This window comes from Phalangium opilio, unplaced genomic scaffold (assembly GCF_054372755.1).
Source record: "Phalangium opilio isolate 3A_F unplaced genomic scaffold, DU_Popi_V2 ptg000011l_1, whole genome shotgun sequence".
NCBI lineage: Eukaryota > Metazoa > Arthropoda > Arachnida > Opiliones > Phalangiidae > Phalangium > Phalangium opilio.
The window spans coordinates 1,283,372-1,296,253 of NW_028324147.1; the positions used below are offsets into that span (position 1 = coordinate 1,283,372).

A 12,882-nucleotide genomic window follows, 5' to 3' on the forward strand; every position below is an offset into this window, starting at 1 on the left:
CCGACTCTTTACATTTACGATCTTTAGTTTTCTTTCTTCCGGCGGTTTCTCCTTGTCCATGTCCTTACCGAAATCGGAATCGTCATACTGTGGTGTATTTTTACGTAGAACTTAGTTTTCACCGCTTGGCCAGGCCCCCTTGGTGGCTCAAAAGACTGAGGAGCGAAATTAAAGCTTTTGAGCTTGATTAAACGCCGTTTTAGACGATACAACTTTTGACTCGACTATAGATTGGTCAAAAAGTTGATTCAGCAAAAATTGGTCAGTCATCAATTTTTAATTTAGTGGTCATTCAACTTGACAACCAACTTCTGTTCACACGACCAAACTAGTTTACTCAACTCAAATTGTATCGTCTGAAAAGGCCTTAAACTTGAGTGCCTATCAACACCGCCTAGATTATGCTAAATCTGTGGAAGGAATTAAGGAATTGAATAGATCATATTTGCAAGGTGTCCCAGGAGTTCCCCTTCCCACCGAGTTCTTAGATTCCTTAGGAATGTTTCTCACGAAAAATTAAGACTCCCTTCCGAGTTTCTTGAGGTTTTTCTAAACTAAGTGACGCGCGGCGCCAAACAAAACACCTCGTTAGATCTCTACACGGTACATAGTTCCGAACGCTGGTCCGGTCACTTCCTTATCAACCCCCCCCCCTATAAGATAAAGGGGAGGGGTCTGAGTGTATGAGAAAGTGAGACTTTTAACGGGAAGAATACCTTGAGAATTTATTTATTCTGACCACGCGAATTGGACATTAATCAAAAAGAAAACGCCTTAAGGCGACCCCTAACAATCGTGCGGTGCAATGTTTTGGAGCTTTGCACTCACTCCCTCCCGTAACTGTAACAAAAGGGGTGGATTGACTCTATCACCCAGTTCCCACCTTCCCCTCTCCCTCCCCCCAAACTCCTATGGGGCCTTTGGGGGCCCCGGTCATTTACCGGTAACTCTTAGATGCCAGGGGGGGTCTTATCGGTACCGCGGAAGAATACGAAAATAGTATACACCAACCAAGTTAGTAACCTAAGACTGTACTGGAGTATACGGGAGTGTTTCTAGAATTTATTCTCTGAACCATTAAAAGTTTCTTGGATGGTCCGTTAGCTGATATTGCTCTCTCGCGCGCCAAAAGCGTCAAGGGTTGTAACATTAATTATCGAGATGTACTTTGAAATGTAATCCTTTACCTTGTAACTTTCCTATACGGCCGTTTTATCTGGTAGGTAGGTTACGAAGTTAGGGAACTATAATGGTTGGTTTAAAGTAATTAATTACCGCGGAGAGCTTGTTTAACGATGACTATATTGTCATTTAAGTGTTTGATTAGTTTTAATTTGATATTATTTCGGGATGTGGTCAGTGGAGCTAAATATTTAGTGACTTCGTTCTCTAGATTTCTTTGGACGAGTTTGAGTTAACAAGTGCGAACGCGACTCTAAGTTGTTTCTCGGTCACTAATCGAAAGGTGTTTTTTCTCTCTTTCTTTCTTTCTTTCGTCTTTCCGGTCTATAGTTTCTCCGTTAACGCTAGTACCCGAAAGCAACGGGACTCCTTCGGCGGTTGGTCAAGCGTGGTTATCGGTGGACAAAGACTGCGATGTCCATTACGCCGTTTACGTGGCCGGTTTGCCCATCGTCGACTCGCCTCCCAATCACGATAACGAAGATAAGAACAGGGAAAGACATCTTTTGGAATTAAGAGAAGATTCTTCGGGATTCGCTTTCGGCAATCCCGCTCAAAGGGTCCTGCAAAGACTTAACGGCGAAGACGTGAGTCAACTCTTTCCTTTCTTTGTACCGTCCTTTATAGACTTTTGTCCAAGTCAGTACGTCCCTCTATGTCGCGAAAACAAGATTGTTTAGGCTGAAGTTATTTTTGTATTTGGTGTTTCGCCTTATTTATTCTTTCTCAAGTCATTAAACTAATACAGAATTTTAATATTTACAAAATAGGTTGGGCTTTATATTATTTATGTTTTGTTTATTAGGCCGAAGACACTCAGGAACACGTCGACGAAGTCATGTTGTCTAAAATGAAAGACGGAGATGTGATTTTAGCAGTTTCTTTAAGATCAGCCAAGGGAAAGCGTATCGAATTGAAAGTCAAAATAGTTAATGTAAGTCCACCAATTTGCGCCGCCGCCGCCTGTAGAAATGTTTTACCCGCTGCACTCTCGCGTTCAGGGAGAAAGCAACTTACATGCGCTCTCTCTCTCACTCAGAAGTTCCGAACGTGATCTTTAGTTGATCTAATAATAATAATATTATTAAGCCTACTTCAGAAATACGTTAAGCCTACTCTAGAAATACGAAGGAACCTTGTTATAACCACTCTGTCTTTATAATAAATATTCATTTGGAGATGGAAAGCCCCGGGCAATAGCTTTAGCAATATCTGTCTTTTTTAAAGAGAGTATAAATAATATTTGGATACCCGTTCGTTAAGATGCACGACGAGGGTAATGGTCAAATCTTGGCGTTTTAGTGGTCCACTTGACGGTGGTACTCTCTTTAATATTAGGCTGGCCTACCACGGTGGAACCCTTGACGTTGAGCTGCTCGGAGTTATACTGGTTTGGCGTGCCATGGCAGCCAATCGCCTTATTACAAATCACCTCATATTTCTTTGGGAAAAAGCTAAGCCTATTTCGGTGGTTCTGGTCTTTTTTAGTAGTGATATATCGTTCCACTCGCATTAAGGATATTAAGAGGGGTTTTTTTTCTTTTGGCTTCCGAGTCAGGGCACCCTTGAGCCCCTAAAAAGGAAGAAAAAAAGTAGCTTTCGTTTTTATTTGGGAAACTCCTACACCCCTACGTCATATTTTCCCGGATTTTTGTTTTATTGTTTTTTATTTTGGTCCCATTAGGTTCCTATTCCGGTGACTTGTCTAGCACCGACGTCGACTCCCGATAAGAACAACGGACCAAGTGACCCTACTTCCAACAACAGAATCGAAGACCCACTCTACGATTGCCACTACGATCGACAAAGTTTCGTAGATGGTTCGCAATGGGTTTCGAATAACGATATTTGCCTGATGTGCTCGTGTCGAGTAAGTACTTTAAAATTTTAACCTTTGAAATATTTAAATTAATTCCGCTTTGAAAGTCCGGGGAATTTTAAAATGGGTGTCAGGGAGTCCAGGAATTTCGTATTGGTTCGGTACTAGCGCGTAGTAATATTGAAAATAAACGTAAAGGTAAAAATTGGTCGCAGGGAAAATGACTTTCGACAGTCAGGAGAAGTTCTGACCGTGATTTTTATCGTGATTTTTGCCAGGAAGTTACAGTCCCCTTTCTCCTTACGTACTATAGGCACCTATAAGTTCAATAAACTCTAGAGCTAGGTGTGTCTACTGAAACACTGAATACGGTTATGTAGGTATATTCGGAACTAGAAACGTCTGGGGAGTAAAAAGGAAAACGGGCTTAGACAAAAATACGTAACAGAAAATAGGAGAAAAAAGAAATATCTCTTCTAGGCCTACTATAGAGTTAGCGTCGAGGGATTAAGAGGAGGATGAGGAAAAATTGTGGAAAACATATTTCAGCGGCGAAAGCATTTGGGCCCGAGCGAGCGTCAAGTCTTTTTTCTTGGATTTCTTCCAAAGAAACAAATATTTCGAATGAGAGAGTGAAAGGCGCATCCCGTCTGACGCGCCCCCGTGCCCGCTCTTTGCTTATCGCTCCACTAGTTAATTAATAAAAGTTATTGTAGTTTTTCTTGGCCTTCTACAAACCTCGTATACGTATTACCGGACAGATACAAAGTGCTTTTCTAGTCAAAAATAGAAATAAAAAGTACGCGCCCACCACCAACACCAACATCATTCGTCATTTACAATTTTCTTTTCAAGAAGATTCGTTCGCATTTAGACTGTTCATAAGATATGTTCCATAAGTTTGTCACTGGTTACTGCGTGAGAGCTTGTCACGAAGTTATTATTGCGCGTGAGGGGGGGGGGTTTGTTACGTATCGATTTTATTCATTGGAAATGTATCAAATAAATATTTTACAATATTTTAACATAAATGTTTATTTCTCGTTTGTGTTTTTTTTCCCCTTCTTTCCATCGAAGCGTGGTAAAGTCGTTTGTGACACGATGGTATGTCCAACTCCTCAATGTCTAAATCCCGTGCAACGAGCCGGAGAGTGCTGCCAAACTTGTCCAGGTAATTTTGAATTTTCTTATTTCGCGAGACAGTAACGGGATAGAGCTTAGGACCACGCGAATGGATACGTACGTTCTCTGTCAACTTAGAACAAACCCTATAAGAACCTCGTATCGGGTCTCTCTCTCCCTCCAGACCGTGATCTTTCTGTTTGTCCGCTATTCAGACAATGTTCTTCTCTCTCTTGTCTTCTTGTAACATCGAATACGTGCATATCTTCGTTGGTTTTTATTCCATTCTAAAATGTTTTAGACAGTTATCCCCCTTTTTATTTTTTTGCTGAAGAAATTCCCCTTGAGAGACAATTTTAATATTATTTTGGACTTGTTCCAATTTTTACAATTCAAAATATGTTAGTGGGGGTATTTAAGAATGTTTTTCGTTTGTTTTTTTTTTCTTTCCAAGGTTTTCAAGGTTTATGGATTAAAGATATACATTTTTTCTCTTTCAGAGGAATTACCTTTAAATCAATCACACACGACTACGACATCGGTTTCTGGCAAATCCTTAGGATGTTATTTCGAAGATGGTAAAAAGTTTTATTTGGCCGGATCGAGATGGCATCCTTATATACCGCCTTTCGGTTTCAGTCGATGCGCCATTTGTAATTGCGACGTAAGTATCGAATACTTATAATTGTTTACGATTCGTTTTAATTGAATTATCGCCCCTCCCCCCCCCCTTTCCAACAAAATCTTTTTAATGAAATGTTTGGGGTTTTTTTTTCTTATTTTTTAACGCAGGCGAAATCTTTAACGGTGGAATGCAAAAGGATAACGTGTCCGCCACTTAACTGTCCCGTTAAGGAAGCAATTCGGGCTAATCCCATGGACTGTTGCAAAGTTTGTCCGAGTGAGTAGGCCTGCCCGATTTTAGATTAGTCTATTCATGCCTAAGCCTAACTTTAGGTCTATTCCCGTAGGCCTACTTTTGCGAGGTCTTTAGTGCAAGTACTAAGCCTAACGTTTGACCTATTTCTTTTAGATTTATAGCTTGATCACTAAGCCTACCTTTTGACCTATTTCTGTAACTTAACCACTATAGGCCTACTTTTGACCTATTTCCGTAACTTAACCACTAGTCCTACTTTTGACCTATTTCTGTTAGATATATAGCTTGATCACTAAGCCTAATGTTTGACCTATTTCTGTAACTTAACCACTATAGGCCTAATGTTTGACCTATTTCCCTGAAGATTCTTCCGCCTACTTTGACCTATTTTGGAAAGATTATCTTTGCTTCGAGTTCGAGACTAAATTCTTTGTTATTTAAATCGTGTATTTTTGCAGGAAAAATGGGGCAAGGCGATGAAGATGATTTTGAAAAATCTGAAAGAGAACGAGAGCTGAGAAAGGCGAAACTCTTACAAGAAGGAGGTCAGTAAAAATCATGTATTTCCGTTTCCAAAAAATTGAATAGACTTTTTAAGCTTTATACTAAGTTATACGAATTACGAGTTAAAACTACTATCTTTTTTCGAGTAAATAAGATTTAGAACTCGGGTACTTGTTTATATTTTATAAAAAGAGGGTTTCGTGAATGCGGGATATTTGATTTGGATTTTATTTGAGATTGGGATGGTTGGTCCCCGTTTGCCGCTGACGCGCCGCTTCTGCTGTACCGAAGAAAGCAATTTCAATCCTTTAAATCTACTCGGCTTATATTACGATAGAATCCGAGACAAAGCAAAAATAACAAACTAAGGCCTAGTCTGTTTTTCGCCCCGAACAAAATGAATTCTTCCGGCGAATTTCAACAAATGTAGCGTAAGTTTATAAGATATGTTCCATCCATAAGTATGACACTACCCATACTTCGTAATGCTAGAGACACAGCTCGAGAATTGAAGTCCTACACTCGGTGGTTAATTTTGCAGGACTTCCATCTAGCTCCTATTTAGTCTGCATTACTAAGCCCAAATTTGACAGCAGCATCTCACCAGGCGTCCCTCGCTTTACCTCGAATCTATGACCTACCTAACTCACTCCGTGACAAACACTCGGTAACCAGCAACAAACTTATGGAACACATCTTATGAGCTTATGTTAGAGAAATGATTTAGGGAGAACAGTTTTGCTTTTACCATAAAATAATACGGTTTCTTCGTTCAAGGTTAACTTCTTCTCAAATTTAATGTTAGAGTTATAATGAAATATAGTTACTTAGCACCTTGATACGAAGCGCTGAATTATACGTAGGGTGATTTACCCCTCTCTCTCTTGTACTAAGATTAAAACTCCAAATTTTTCTCCGCTTCCTTTCCTTCTTTTCCCTGGTTTGTTTTAATTTCTTTCCCGTTTCCGCCCGTTCATTTCCCGAAATCCGGGGATCGATAATCGGCTTCGTTAGGGAACTTAGGGAATTACGTACACCGGGGAAATAATAGCTAAACCCGGATAGAAACACGGTGGTGGCGGCGGCTGGAATTCTTTCTTCCTAGCTACAAATCCTCTTGTTTTGATTTGACCACGGATTTTGTTTTCGTTACGTATATAGGATGTCAGGTTCGAGGAGAAATCTACGCCAATAATGATTCTTGGTCGCCAACGATAGATCCTCACGGCTCTATACGATGCGTCATTTGCCATTGTAAAGTAAGTACCATTATTGACAAAATTTTTACCATCGTTTAATTGTTTTAAAAGTCGTACCGTAAGTTCGTAAGATACGTTCATTCCATAAGTTAGTCACTGCATGGTTACAATGTTTGAAGTCATACCATAAGTTCGTAAGATATGTTTAATTATACGTTTGTCACTGGTAACTTGGAAACTGGAGCTTGTAATTTTGAAGTGAGTGAGGTAGGTCATAGATTCAGGGTAAAGCGACGCATGCCTGGTTTTGGCGCTGTCTATGCAGACTAAATAGGAACTAGATGTAACTTGGTCCTGATGCAAATTTAACCACCGAGTGTAGGACTTCAATTCTCGCTTCCGTCGTTCTCGAACTAGTTACCTCGAGTTGTAAGTCTCTCAGTTGCATTACGAATAGTATAGGTAGTGTCATACTTATGTTAGGAACATATCGCTTATAAACTTATGGTCGTACGTAAGATCTTTGTACCAGATAGGCCTGACTTTTGAAACCATGGTCTATTCTTCTTTTTTGGTTTGAAGGAATTGTCTTAGGGTCTATTAGTATTTTAGTGATTTACTCGGCTTTTTGTTGTTAAAATAAAATTACATCCGTTTTGAAACTGAATTGAAAGACTTTGAAGTTTGAAGACTTTCTTTCTTTGCCCGGAGGTTTTAATATCCGTTCCCTCGTGTGTCTCTTTTCTCTCTCTTTTTTTTTAAAGAACAAAAATGTGTCCTGCGCGAGGAAAAAGTGTCCAAAATTAAATTGTCCCGTCGACCAGAGGTCGGAAGCTCCCAATGGAGAATGTTGCCAGAGGTGTCTACAACCTTGTACGTATTACCTTACCTTACCCGCATACTTTTTATCTCGTCTTTATAATTACTATTTGGAGGGGTGTTTGATTGATTGATTGATTCTACGGAAGCTAGTTTTGATGAAAATGATATCAAATTGGGTTATCATACTTAACGTTGATAAGTTACTTATGGTCTGCTAGTAAAGGGAGAGTGAAACGCGCGCAAATTGAGCTATTATTGAGTTTAATTGGTCAAATCTTTTCGGAGTCATTTAATTCTTCCTTTAAAAGTTTTATATGATTTATATCTATCTCTTTTCTTCCTTTCTTTCTCTCTTTGTCTGTCTTTGTTTTTAAAAGTAAAACTTGTCGACTTTTTCTTCGGAAACAGTGGAAACGCGGAGTGGTGGCGGAAGCGTCGATCGCCGAGTGGCGAGGAGGAGGAAATCGAGGGAGAGACAAACTCGCATTAAATCCAAAAACGACGAGGAATAAAATTTAAAAATTAATAATATTAAAAAAAAATCCGCATCAGTCAAATAAAACAAAAAAGACTTCATTCAAAACGGAAAGAAAAGAGAAAACTCTTACTAAATAAGATTTTTATAAAATTATTCCTTTGATTGTGTTTTTAGTTCGTTGACCAAAATGGTTGAAAACTATGAAATCCGCGCGGGTAGACACGGGTGTTGTTGTTGTTGAGACGGGCGTGGCGTGGCGTGACGTCACGTCAGTCCTCGCTTTTTTTTTATTACTATACTTGTACAGTTTTAAAATTCTCTCTCCTTCCTCTCCTATAGTTAATCGAGGGGCTAACTACTCTAAAATTATCTGTACTGGATACGAGAAAAAAAAGCAAGCGCGTTACGCCAAGAAGTGAACAGCCCCTCGACGATAAAGTCGTGTCCCCCCCCCCTCCTGTTGAAGTTGAAACAAAAAGAAATCTATGATAATTGTTTATTCGTCAATGTAAATAGCCATTTTAATGTTGACCCCTCCCTCCCACCCACCTACTAGATCCCTGAGGTAAATTTTCTAGTTTCTATTGGATAGATCTTTATTGTAGCTACAAAACTAGACAAACTACGTCAAAATCGGTCCATAATTAACGAAGTTACAAGCTTATGAAATATCAGAATTTTTCTCGATGACGTCATCATTTTCTGATTCACTTTTGATGACGTCATTCGTTATGTTATAATCATGTCTTTTCGTTCGTAATTCGCTTAATTTTCAACCGATTTTGACGCGATTGGTTTCATTTTGTAGCTCTCAATTAGCTCTTAATGTTTTTTTACTACTACTACGTAGTTTCGTATTAATTTAATAAATTAAAATTAAATTCCCCCACCTCGGAATTTCATCCTCACCCACCTTCAAATGCTAAAAATGGTTTGATAATTTATTTTTTAGAATCATTTTTACCAGAATTACCTCAAATATACTGTTTTAGTTTAAATTAAAAAATTTTTATTTACCTCCTCCCCCACCCCTTCCACCACAAACCCTTTTTTAGTGGTTGTATATAATTTTTAATTAAAAAAAAAAAACTTCAAACTCGCGCCATTTTTGTGAAAACAGTTGTATACAGTACAAGTTACGTTTTACATTAGGTTCGCCCGTAGCGCCATTAGCGGAGCGGTACGTTAAACTATAACTAATTCAAGATGGCAGATTGTGTACAGAACGGTAAAAAGCCGCCATTTTTTTTTAAACCGCGCACGCGCTCTAGCTTGGATGATATTTGTGCGCGTGAAATCATGAAATCAAAATGGTGCGAAATCCGATTATGGAAAAAAAAAAAATTAACAATTTTGAACAATTTTCGGTATTAATGAAACAAACGTTTTTAGCACCCTCTGGTATTAAAATTATGAAAGAAAAGACCGCATAGACACCCTCGCAGAAAACTGGTCGTTATTTAAATATAAGTGTGCCATAAAATAATATGATTAAAAATAATTAAATAATAATAATAAAAAAAAAGTGTACCAAATGAAGGAGCTGTGATACAGAAAACAAACGGTTTTTTTTTTCGTGGATTTAAATATTAATTGAGACATCTAATTGCCTTTCGTTTTTTTTTTATTTTATTTTACAGAAAAAGAAATTATTTTGCGAGTTTAAAAATATTAAATTAGGACAAATTTTTCTGTTTTAATTTAATATATGTTTTTTAAAACATTTTTTTGTTCAAATTTTATTTCACGTTTCTAAAACAATTTTTTTTAGCGAAAGGTATAATATTTGCCGTAAGAAAATAATTTATTTGCAGAATGATGATAAGTTATTTATAAAAAAAAATTAAAAGAAGAAAATTACTAGAAATTTTAAGACGAAGAAACCTAATTGGTTAAGAGAAAATAATGTTAAACTCTAGGCCCCCGATTTTGGAAACTAAAGTGATTTAAATGAAATAATGAACTTCAGAACTCTGAACTTGAAAGGATGATGCGAACACTTTTACAAGAATTTCGAAAATAATTCGCTAAAACTTGTCTTTTTTTTAGTGGTTTGGTCGATTCTTGGTTTTTAAAACAATGTGAAAAAAAACAACGTAAAACAAACAAATCAACAAACATCGTTATGTAGCTGTTTACAGTGTAGCTATTTACGTGTAGTGCATTTGATGTCCACCTACAGCGGTATGAGCTTATAGTAACATTAAAAGAAAATGAAAAACTATTACGCTTATTTATTTTAACGCCCATTGGTACTTTCGTAACATACGCACGTGTTCATTTCAGGTTCAAATTTAGGCGGGAATTGAGGTAATGTATTTACCGCCATCTGCTCTTCTAAAATGTGTGGAATTTCTAATAAATTTTTACTATGTAGTGGTTTTATTTCCGCAGTAAAGATACGTATTTTTATCGTTAAAAATTACAATCTTAAACTAATTAAGGCCGTAATCAAAGCGTTTTATTTTCAACAAAGCGTTTCTACGGTAATCCCACTCCCAGCAGACTCCCTGGGTAATCGAAGCTTGATTACGTCATATTTTTGTGCGCCGTCACCCTGCGCGTCGTACCGATTTCGCGCCATTTTCAGGGATTGGATTCTTCCCAGTCGGCCATTATAAAATCGCCAAATTGCGGTGTAAGTGTTATCCGTTTCCTTATCATTCAAATTTCAATTTCGCCTCGAAGAATATTATTATAAGGTTCAAATGGCCGCGAGCGACACGGCGTCGGACGATTCGCTATATCCTATAGCCGTTTTAATCGACGAATTGAGAAACGAAGATGTACAGCTACGCCTAAATAGCATCAAAAAATTGTCTACCATCGCGCTAGCCCTTGGCGTCGAGAGAACAAGGTCGGAACTCATTCCATTCTTGACAGATACGATTTACGACGAGGATGAGGTATTACTCGCTTTGGCCGAACAACTGGGAAGCTTTACGCCTCTGGTAGGTGGTCCCGAATACGTACATTGCTTGCTACCTCCTCTAGAGAGCTTAGCCACTGTTGAAGAAACTGTGGTAAGAGACAAGGCTGTCGAGTCTCTACGTAACGTATCGCAGCAACACAGTCCAGCGGATTTAGAACAACATTTCGTACCTCTTCTTAAACGATTGGCTTCGGGAGACTGGTTTACTTCTAGAACCAGCGCCTGCGGACTTTTTAGCGTCTGTTACCCGAGAGTCACCGCTAATGTGAAAGTCGAATTGAGAAACCATTTTCGTAACTTATGCCAGGACGACACTCCCATGGTTCGCCGCGCGGCAGCCAGCAAGCTAGGAGAGTTTGCCAAGATTGTCGAATTGGAATCCATCAAAACGGATTTGATCCCCATGTGGGCAAATTTGGCTCAAGATGAGCAGGATTCCGTTAGATTGCTGGCTGTTGAAGCTTGCGTGGCCATAGCTAGCCTTCTTCCTCAAGAGGATGTTGAACAACTGGTCATGCCCACTCTTAGATCAGCCACCGAGGATAAGTCTTGGCGAGTACGGTACATGGTTGCGGACAAGTTCAACGAATTACAAAAAGCGGTTGGCTCTGAAATCACCAAAACAGTCTTGGTTCCCGCTTTCCAAAGTCTACTGAAGGATTGCGAAGCGGAAGTGAGAGCGGCCGCGGCTCACAAGGTTAAAGATTTCTGCCAAAATTTGGCCACTGATATTCAGGAGCAAGTTATTATGACGAGCATTCTACCCTGCGTGAAGGATTTAGTCTCTGATCCTAATCAACACGTCAAATCCGCTCTGGCTTCTGTTATCATGGGATTGTCTCCAATCTTGGGAAAACACAACACGATCGAACATCTTCTGCCGCTCTTCCTTTCCCAACTGAAGGACGAATGTCCCGAAGTACGACTTAATATCATTTCCAACTTGGATTGCGTCAATGAAGTTATTGGAATCCAGCAGCTATCGCAGAGCCTTTTGCCAGCTATTGTCGAGCTAGCGGAAGATACCAAATGGAGAGTTCGCCTGGCTATTATCGAGTATATGCCTTTGCTAGCTGGACAGTTAGGAGTCGAATTCTTTGATGAGAAGCTAAACGCCCTATGTATGACCTGGCTGGTTGACCACGTCTTCGCTATTCGTGAAGCGGCCACTTTAAACCTCAAGAAATTAGTCGAGAAATTTGGTTCGGATTGGGCCACCACCACAGTCATTCCCAAGGTGTTAAACATGTCTCGGGATCAAAATTATCTGCACCGCATGACCTGCTTATTTTGTATCAACGTCTTAGCCGACGCTTGCGGAGCCGATATCACTTCCAAAGTTATGCTGCCCACCGTAGTTAGCTTGGCTAATGACAACGTGGCCAACGTTCGATTCAACGTGGCCAAAACCCTGCAATGGGTCAGCCCCATTCTGGATCCCAACACGGTCAACACCCAAGTTAAACCTTGCTTGGAAAAACTGAACAATGATACTGATATCGACGTGCGATATTTCGCCTCGGAAGCTCTCGCTACTCTTTCCGGTTAAATATAATAAGTTTTGTATAAATTGGTTACGCAAAAAAATACGAAGGAGAAGCAAATATAATATTAATGATTAAGATCAGATTGTTACTCTTAAATATGAATTCCCCCCCATTCTTTTTCCAAACATAGTATGCTTCAAAATAATTAAAATTAATAAAAGAAAAGCGTTAAAAATAACAGTTCATTTAATCAATCTCTCGTAATGTGACTTTTAAAAAAAAACAAAATGATATAATTCTCCGGATTGAGAAAGTTTGAAACTTTTTCTTCTGTGTAGAAAAAAACAAATGTTTTGTAGTTATCACTTTCACCGTGTAACTCCCTTAGCTTTCTCTCAATTAAAAGAAAAATTGTGTTTGAAACGAGTTTTTAATTTATTTTAATTAACAACGCAGA

At 38.9% G+C, this 12,882-nt stretch overlaps 2 protein-coding genes across 3 annotated transcripts in view; both read left to right on the forward strand.

Moving 5' to 3' along the window:
* The window catches only part of LOC149709726 (dorsal-ventral patterning protein Sog-like), a 94,170-nt gene extending 83,940 nt beyond the window's left edge, over nucleotides 1–10,230 (forward strand). For both annotated transcript variants that reach the window (XM_089857703.1, XM_089857702.1), the window contains exons 14-23: nucleotides 1,513–1,769; nucleotides 1,988–2,116; nucleotides 2,867–3,052; nucleotides 4,079–4,172; nucleotides 4,624–4,787; nucleotides 4,916–5,024; nucleotides 5,462–5,548; nucleotides 6,669–6,766; nucleotides 7,471–7,579; nucleotides 7,937–10,230. In XM_089857703.1, coding sequence (XP_089713829.1) covers nucleotides 1,513–1,769; nucleotides 1,988–2,116; nucleotides 2,867–3,052; nucleotides 4,079–4,172; nucleotides 4,624–4,787; nucleotides 4,916–5,024; nucleotides 5,462–5,548; nucleotides 6,669–6,766; nucleotides 7,471–7,579; nucleotides 7,937–8,040 — 1,337 coding nt within the window. In that variant the 3' untranslated portion in view covers nucleotides 8,041–10,230. The remainder of the gene's footprint in view (nucleotides 1–1,512; nucleotides 1,770–1,987; nucleotides 2,117–2,866; nucleotides 3,053–4,078; nucleotides 4,173–4,623; nucleotides 4,788–4,915; nucleotides 5,025–5,461; nucleotides 5,549–6,668; nucleotides 6,767–7,470; nucleotides 7,580–7,936) is intronic.
* A 346-nt stretch (nucleotides 10,231–10,576) lies between these two features.
* On the forward strand, nucleotides 10,577–12,848 carry Pp2A-29B (Protein phosphatase PP2A regulatory subunit A). The gene has a single exon (XM_089857712.1). The coding sequence runs from the start codon at nucleotides 10,715–10,717 to the stop codon at nucleotides 12,485–12,487; it is 1,773 nt and encodes a 590-aa protein (XP_089713838.1). The 5' UTR covers nucleotides 10,577–10,714; the 3' UTR covers nucleotides 12,488–12,848.
* The last annotated feature ends 34 nt before the right edge of the window (nucleotides 12,849–12,882 follow it).